Source organism: Coloeus monedula (genome assembly GCF_965178545.1).
Source record: "Coloeus monedula genome assembly, chromosome: 6".
Taxonomy (NCBI): domain Eukaryota; kingdom Metazoa; phylum Chordata; class Aves; order Passeriformes; family Corvidae; genus Coloeus; species Coloeus monedula.
The window spans coordinates 57,334,180-57,343,333 of NC_138786.1; the positions used below are offsets into that span (position 1 = coordinate 57,334,180).

Below are 9,154 nucleotides of genomic sequence, written 5' to 3' on the forward strand. Positions count from 1 at the left end.
TGGCTTTCTGGGCTGCAAGTGCACACTGTTGGCTCATGGCCAGCTTTTCATCCATGAGAACCCCCAAGACCTTCTCTGCACCCCACGCCCAGGGGTGTCACAAAGATCCCAAGAGCACCCCCATAAGCACAGAGATCAGCACCAAGGGAACTGATCCCATCTCACCACAGGGGATCTCAAGGAGCAAAGCACCCAGGAATTGCATCATCCAATTTTATGTTTGCCAAGGGTTCGAGGGAGCTTTGTCCAGCTTTGTAAAGGGAGTCTCTGGGGGCCATTCCAGAGCAGTGGGTCTGCACTTTGTGGGTGTTGGGGCTTTATTTTCTTGGGGCCATTGGGAGGAGCTGATCTGGGGTGGGAATGAAGGGCGGGGCTGGCCTGGCTGTGATGTCTCTGGTACGAGTGACATCACAAGGGCCGTCACAATGAGCAGCAGGTATGAATGGCAGCAGCAAGCAGTGTTGGCCCAGGCCAGCCTGGACGAGTGTCAAGTGGACACACAGGCCTCATGCTGCACTGGACGGGAGCACAAACACGTGCACCCAAGAGAATGCTTCCCACTCTGCATCCAGCCCCTTGCAGGCGCACCTTGTGAAGGGCACAGTGCCACCACCGGGACTGGGTGCAGGCTTTACTGCCTGCCAGCTGCCTAGCCCCCTCTCCTCCCTGCCTGCTGTCTCCCATCCCTTCTTCCCTCACTGCCAGCTCCCTTAGTTTCTCTTTTCTTCCTTCCCTCCCTTCTCAGCCTCTCCCTTCTCTTGCAGGTCATAATGGTCTTACTACTCCTCTTCTGGCTTGTGCTACGGATCTATGATTACATCAATGTGTACCTGAATGAGGACCTCAATCAGCAGAGGACTCGGATGCTGCAGGAGCTGGCCCATGGGACCATGGAGCAGAGTGTCAGGTCCTGGGGAGCCGTGCTCTGGGCTGCCTTGCAGCAACGGCTGTTCTGGGCTATTGCTGGAATCCTGGTGCTGCTCTTGGCACTCTGCTGGTGGCTCAGGAAAAGGATCTGTGAGGTGGACAACAGCAGGGACTCAGAGAGTGAAGAAAGTGAGGAAGAAAATCCTGCTGAGATGAATATGATCTGGATCTTTTCAAGACGCTTCCAGCTGTCAGTGCCGAAGCTGGCCTCCAGGAGACGGGTGGTGCAGGAGCTGTTGAGTGACCTTCTCAATGTCTCCCATAGGCTCTTTTCAGACAGCTTCTTCCCGGTGCTTGAACCAGTCATTGGGGTGGGCAGTGCCTGTGAAGGTTGGAGTCCCCAAAAGGAGGAGGATGTTGTCTACTGCATGTTTGTGCCCTTGAAGCCGCCCCCTGGGTATGCCTTCTACCTGGAACCGGACACCACGGGGGACATGCCACAGATGAGCATGCGTGTCCGTGTGGAGCTGGTGTGCACTTGCACCAGGAAACAGAACACGCTGTGCTTCCTCCACCACTCTGAGGAGGAGCTGAAGAGAAATCAGGTGGCCAGCCTTCTACACACCCTTTGCACTGGCCCTTACCTAGATGTGGAGAAAATTGCCCTCTGGTTCCAGACATTTGTGATCTCAGCCTGGTCAGTGGTGCCTCAGTCCCGTCACTATGAGGTGCAGGTGCTGCCCTCCAGCCGTTCCTGCAAGATGAAGCTGACGAAAGCCTTTGGGAGAAGCCTTTTTGTGGAAACGATATTTAGTGTGCAGCAAGGTGACTCAGACATCTTCCTGAGTAGCCAGCCTACAGAGGCCTCACTCCCCCCAAGCACGACGTGGCTGGAGACCTATGCTGTGGCAGAGGCAAAGTTTTTCAGGCATGTTGCCAGGCAGGCCCCACCACACAGCTGCCACCTCAAATGTCTGCGACTCTGTGCTCGCCTTCTGGAGGGCTCAGGCTTTTCTGTCTATGCCTTGAAGACCACGGTCATGCACCTCCTGACCCTGATTCCTCTATCAGAATGGCAGCATGGGTATCTCCTGCTGCGGGTGGACGATATCATGCGCTACCTGCGCTGTTGCCTGGAGGAGAAATGTCTCAAGCACTTCTTCTTTGGCAACGAGGACATGCCTGAGGAGATCTCCTTGCCCCCAGCCTTCCAAAAGGCACAGCCCCTAAACCTCTTTCAGCACCTGGCACAGGATCCAGCTGCCCAGACCAAGGCAATGCAGGAGTTTGATGAGCTGAATCATCACCTCTACTTTGGGTTCTGAATGAGACAACTGTAGAATCATAGAATTGTAGAACTGTAGAAGTGTAGAATGGTTAGGTTTCTAGGAAAACACTTCCAGTATCATTCTAACCATACTTTGACCTGGGAGCTTTAGCTGATGTAAAGTTTACAACAAATGGTGTGTTTGAACAAACGCTGTGTCTCTGCGCATCTGTACATCACCTTGGCATGGAATGCGGCTGCTCAGCTACCAGAGTCAGGGATTATTTGGTAGAAGACCTGAGGTGGTGGGCTCTGGTTTCTCTGATTCCCTACCTACAGCTCCCCCACCTGTCCGTGCTCCTGCACTGGGGAAATCGGAATAATTGGTCACCCTCCACAGCTGTGCTCACTGTCAACTGGCATTTAATGTTGCTGCCCTCCAGCTGCTCCTGCAAATTCCCTTTTTGAGAGAGTCCATTCCTCCTGTGAGCTTTACTGGCTGCAAAGATGGCAACGAATATTATATTTGAGCAAACGCTTCATCTGTGAGTCTCCCTGTATCACTTTGTCAGGGAGCACTGGCAGAGGGTGCTGGCTGCTCAGCTGCTGCAGAGTCAGGGAGAGTTTTGCAGAAGAGCTGCTTGGTGGGCTGGATACAGCACTTGAGGACAGAATGGGCTGTCTGGTTTCAGGATTCCCTGTTGTTGTGGGTTAATCCCAGTAGGCAGTTTGGCATCACACAACAATTTAACAATTTAATAATTGAAAGCAAATAAATTAGAAGAATTTATAAGAATGGAGAGTAAAAAATAAAATAAAAAAAAAAAAAACAAAAAAAAGCAAGCGATGCACAATTCAATTGATCACCACACGCTGACCAATGCCTGCCCTTTCCCAAACACAGATCGGCTCCCCTTCCAGGTAACTCCCCCATTTTATATACTGGCCATCATGGCCTATGGGGTGTCCCTTTGGCCAGTTCAGGTCACCTGTCCCAACTACGCTCCTCCCTCCCACCTTTTTGGGTTTGTGTTTTTTGTACCTCCTCACTGGCAGAGCACAAGGCACAAAAAACTCCTTGATTTGGGATAAACACGGCACTTAGCACCAACCAGAACATCAGTGTGGTACCAACACCATTGTCATACTGAGTCCAAAACACAGCACTGGACCAGCTACTGACAAGAAATTAACTGTATCCCAGGCAAAACCAGAGCAATATCCACTCCTGAAGCCAAAGCATTTAAGTCATGCCAAGTCTCCCACTTCCCAACACCTTATCAGCTTCCCCGTTTATCTGACACATGTACAGACAGCCATCATTCCCTTAGTCTGTGGAACACCTCTGTCAAATGTCCATACAATTGCCAGCAAAACCTTGACCGTGCATGTGGCAAGAGCAGACTCTGGGCTGCTGAAGGAAAGTCCCCTGGGCACCTGCTTTTGAAGGTCCTGTGCTCCATGAGCGCTGGTCCCCTTTGAAGAGCCATCTCCTAAGAGCATAGGCTATGACAAGCAGGGCAGAAGAACCTGGCTGAGCAGGGATCTTCTCTTCTTGCAGTTCCCCTATCCTCCTTCCAGCCCTTCTTGTAGATAGGTGTCCCATTTGCTAACTTCCACTCCCCTGGGACCTCCTGGGTTACCTGAGACCGCTGGTAAATGATTGAAAGGTGCTCAGGGAGCACTTCTGCCAGCTGCTGCACTATCCTTTTCTGGATCCCATCTGACTGCATAGATTTGTGTGTGCCTAAATAGTGTAGCAAGCCACTTACCATTTCCCTGTCCCTGTCTTTCAGCTCAAGGGTCTGGGTACCCACAGAACAACTGGTCTTACTATTAAAGACTGAGGCAAAAAAGACATTAAGAACCTCAGCCTTGTCTTCATCTTTTGTCATTATGTTTCTGCATCCATCCAGTGAAGGATGAAGATTCTCCTTAGCTCTCCTTTTGTACTTATAGCAACATCTTTTATTGCTCTTTACTGTAGTAGCCAAATTAAGTTTCAGTAAAGCTTTTTCTATTTCTGATGTTTTTCTAATTTTTCTCATTTCAATTCTAATTTTCACCCTGCTAACCTCATGATATCACTGCAGTCCTCCTGAATTGCCTGCCCCTTCTTCAAAAGGCCATGAACCCTTTTTTTTCCCTCTTAGTTCCAGCCAGCTCGTCTTTCAGCACCTGGAGATAGCCTACTCCTGCACCTTTAAGATTTCCAGCCTTCCTGAACTCCTTTGCCCTTCCTGAACTCCTTGGCACTGCTTCCCAAGTGACTCTGTGAATTGGTCTCCTAAACAGGAAAAAATCTGCCCCCTGGAAGCCCAGGATGGCAGTTGTGCTTACCACCATCCTTATTTCTCCAAGAACCAAAAACTCTATCATTTTATGATTTTTATGCCTAAGACTTTAATGCCAAGAAAGGATGCTGCCTTGTAACAGATGAGGGAAATCAGGCTTCCTTATTTCTACAAACTTAAAAAAGACATTAGGCCTGTGTGAAACAAACATGTATGCCCCAGCTAAGCAAGGCAAAGTTACCCTTAAGCGACAGCACAAAAGTTCAGTGAGATAATCACATTAGCATTACTGAGTTAGCCATGCATGTGAAGCACAATACAGCTCCTATTTCCTATTTGTCTACATTATGAATCTAAAATAGTCATATTTTATTGTCTTGTGTTGACAGCAAACTGTTAGAACAGAAGAATGGCTGGTTTTGTGTCTGGAGCTTCATGTCTTATTTAGTGCAAGATTGAATGGCAAGCAGAATTAATCAGATTCTCAAGTGCTCTTTATCCAAGGTTGTTCACACTAGCAGTCCTTAAACAAGCTGGGAATAGGAATCTGGTGTTCTTTCCATTGGCTGGGATGTATATATTACACCTGCTCAAAAATCCTGAGGGAACTGAGCACTCAACTCCTATGCAATTTTAAGTAAGATTTTAAGATTTAACCTACTTAGTGCCTCTCTGAAAAGGCCAGGTTCAAGCCAGGATGTGCATGTGGCTGAAGCCTACTCTGATTTGACAGCACCCTTCAGCTCTGTGCTGGTGCTTCTGGCACCTGTCGAAGCAGAGATGCAGTCTGCACCCAATGCTACGGGAAGCAGGCAGTGGGGAATATCAGCTTGGGACAAAACATCAAACGGATCTGAAACACTATTCCTGCTTTAACAACCTTTGTTATTTCCCTGCATTTTTGTAATGCAGGGAAATGTAATGTAAAGACTAGAAGCGCAGTATGGTCTTTGTGTAACATCCTGGTCTGTGGGCCTGATGGAAAAACCCCAGGGGAACTTCTACGCTGTTGTGCTGGGTTTTGACTTGGGAAGCAGGAGTTTTCTCTGCCACTGCTCCCTGAGTAGCAGCTTCTGTGGCTGCTCCCTGTCAGCGCCAAGGGAGAAAAGCTGTGTGTGCTCTCCATAGAAAGGGTTTCCCTGACATGCTGCACGCTGGTCCCTCAGCACAGGTGGCCACAAGGAGCTTGGCAGCTGCCTCCTTTAGGGAATCACAGAAAGCAGCTTTGCCTCAAGAGCTCAGCATGGCGAAGGGCCCAGAGCAACCTGTCATGCTGCCTGTCACACCTGTCAGAAGGAAGCTGTAATGAAAACAAGTAACTTTCAATAATGCCTCTGCATTCACTTGGAAATAATGAAAACAAGCACAAAGCAGGCAAGGAGCCCTTCTTGATCTGTGTGTCACTGTTCCCAACAGTCACACTGTCACCAGTCTACCCTGGAACAGAGTCCACTTGGCCGCAACAATCTCCAAGGTGTTATTGGCCTCACAAAGAACTGAGTGCTAAAGGACCCCCCTAACATAAATTACTCTTAAAAAAATAAGTATGGAATGATTTTGCAATTGCTTTTCCGTTTTTAAAATTGCTGTTGGAAGCTGCTTTTCCTATAGGACCTTGCAGAGCCCCTGCTTATTCGAGTGAGGAGGAAATTCCCTTCTTTGGTGGTCTTCATGGAACACCAGCCAGTCTCCATCCCCTCTGACTCCTCCTGACAAAAGCAGGAGTGTCATGGGCTCTTCATTCCACGTTTTCCATGGGAGTTTCCACCCCACTGACTCTGCTAGGAACAGGCTGCACACTTATTACACAACTTCGGTGTGTAGTCATGCAGTCATGACTATCAGCAAATGTCTTCATCCCGCAGTTTTCACTGTTCTTTATCTCTTCTTAGTTTGCAAGAAGCCATGCTAGGAGGGAAGGGGAACAAAAAAATATTCTGTGAAGCTCTCTAAGTTACACAGTGGTTTTACAGATCATGTTGCTAGGAAAAAACTGCCCCTGAAGACCAGTACTGTGGGGCCCTGAAGGTTTTCACCTCTTTTCAAATAAATCTATCGACATTGTGTGGGCACTGTGACAGCCCTGGGAGGATGGACTATTCCAATAGCATGTTTTAATGACAACATAAAATCATTAATTAATTTTTTTAGAGTGCATTTCACAAACTCAGCTCTCATACTGCAACCTGGCGAATCGAAAGTCTCTCTGCCTTATGTTGGTTGCTCATTTTCCACATACTTCTCAGAAAATCTTGTTGAATCCCCACATGACACATTATGTGTTTAAATTAGTACTTAAATAGGCTACTGAAAGTTTATTGCTCTCATCTTTGTCATTCACTGGGTGTGCCTGTCCCCTCCTCCTTTTTGTCTGCTGAATGAAACTGTCAGAAACACAGCTTTACCACAGCAGGGCATTTGCAATGGCAGCAAAAGAATAAAAGAAGCATTTTTTTTCCTAATCTCTCAGTGCACTTCATCATCCTCCATCACTGTAAGCCTACCAAATTTTAAGTTTAGAAGTGCATCCTATAACAATATCTTCCTACAGCACAAGCCCAAACTATTTAGGCAAACTAGTGATTATTCTTCCACACTAACATCAACATAAAGCAGATTAGAAGAATTAAATGCACAAGAGTGCACTTCTTTTATGATTATGCACCCTTAATCTTCAGAAGATGGTTAATTACATTTTAAGCAGCATAAGAGCCCTAACATATTTGTATGTTAATAAAAATTCTCACCAGGGGTTTAAATCTAACATGTATTCACAGGTATAACTAATGGCATTTTTCAGTAATGCTGTGAAAAAATATGCCTGTAAGTTAGTACCTTCACACAGGAAACTGCTGGGAGTTTTTAATTTACTCTCTAACTATTCTCCTAATCATTCTCTTATCATGCTGGGATGGCTAAATGCATACAGATTATAATGATGGTGTGCACCCACCACAGCAGTGTCAGTGATGACATTTTTCAGTGCTTGAAGTCAGGCTGCTGCAATCAGAGCTCTGCAGCAGAGGGAAGCAGGGAAGGAACAGGGATGACACTGCAGCCCTGCGGAACAAGAACTCATGTTCGCTGGCTTAAGGCTTATTCTGGTTCAGAAAGGGATTAGCCTCTACCTAGGACAGGCCCAAACATCTCTGTGATTCAGAGGTTTTAGGACTAAATGTTATTTATGTCATTATTAGGAAACTATTAGGAAAATTTTTTTCACTGAAAGGGTGATTAGGCATTGGAACAGGCTCCCCACAGAAGTGACAAGGTCACCCTCCCTGGAAGTATTCGAAAAACAAGTAGACATGGCACTTTGTGATATGATGTAGTGAGCATGGCGGTGTTCAGTCAAAGGTTGGACTCAATGACCTAGAGGTCTTTTCCAGCTTTATTGGTTCTGTGATTCATACTCAAGAGTGCTGAAGGTTCAAAAAGACTTCTTTCCTACAAATCCTCCTAAGTGACGACAACACCTGTCATTTTTCTTTGCTTCCAACCTCCAAGAAGGCAGAGCACTGGCATTCACAGCGGAATCTGTATTCTTTCTGTAAATCTGCTTCTTGGAAATTTCAACTTTAGATGGTCCAGGATTTAGGCTAGGGTAAGACTCTGATTCAGGATCAAAGCACTCTTTGTTTTCAACCCAAGCCAGCTTCAGAAAAACAGAAGGTGTGAACTTCGAGAGGGGAAGAGACAGTGTACCAAAATGGGAATCACGTTCTTTCCTCCCGGATTCACCCACTAGAGGGACTCATTTCATTCCCTGAACGAGAGCAGAACGAAGCAAGCTCAGGGGAATAAGTGTCATGGGGAAAGGGAAAAGGCAGGTGCTGTTGATGCTTCCTGCAAGTGCCGAGTTCAGTGGCCACAGGCTTTGTCCTTCCCTGGGATGTGTTTCTTCTGTTGGCTGACCAGCATCATGCCAGTTTCCTTCTGGAGGGGCCTCCTGATTTTCAGGAAAAAAGAAACTTTACAGCTCAACTTTATTTTTTCTCTGCTGTTTGGTCATTTCTTCCCACAGTGGGTTTTCCTCATGTCTACCTCCCAAAGCAGACACTGTCATTCCAAGACATCCCCAGGGCATAAAAGATAATTTGGGAAGGGAGGAAAGAGCTGAATTTTTGAAATATGCTACCTAATTATTAGTATTCCTCATTCTGAGCCTTATTTGTGGCAAGGATGACTCATTGCCCTTGAACACCCACTGGCTATCTATTTCCTCTAATGTTGCTTTCCTTTTTGATTTTCCGGATACGGATAGCTGACTGCTTATCTATTCCCACCATTAAAATGATGCATAACTGCTGCATTTTGCAGATGGAAACATTATGGACACTGAAATGTCATCACAGCCCCATTTGCTCATCTGCTGTTATTTACTTTCCAGCAGACAATATTTAGTACAAGGCACACACAATGCAGAAGTCAGCACAACATTTATCACATTGATACCAGGACATACAACGCATGCTGCCATGGATCAACAGAAACAGTCTGGGCTGGAGGATTTACAGAGCTCCCCATCTCTCTTCAGGCTCTGTACAAATTTTCCCTGGCTGAGACGCTGTAGTTCTGGAAAGGAGCCAAGGCATGGCAATGTGCCAGTGGGAGGGGTTCCCAAAACAGGGAGATGTAGGGATCTACGGTCAGAGTGACCTTCCTTTCTGTCTGGTGGATACAACCCTGTACTGGTTTCCTCCAAAGCCTGCCAGAACCACCCCTG

The 9,154-nt window shown here is 46.9% G+C and overlaps 1 protein-coding gene across 1 annotated transcript; it reads left to right on the forward strand.

The window, feature by feature from the left end:
* Positions 1-770: 770 nt before the first annotated feature.
* Positions 771-2,192, forward strand: LOC309574122 (inositol 1,4,5-trisphosphate receptor-interacting protein-like 1; the record flags this gene model as incomplete). The annotated part of the gene is made up of 1 exon (XM_082283475.1): positions 771-2,192. The coding sequence occupies one exon, from the start codon at positions 771-773 to the stop codon at positions 2,190-2,192; it is 1,422 nt and encodes a 473-aa protein (XP_082139601.1).
* Positions 2,193-9,154: the final 6,962 nt, after the last annotated feature.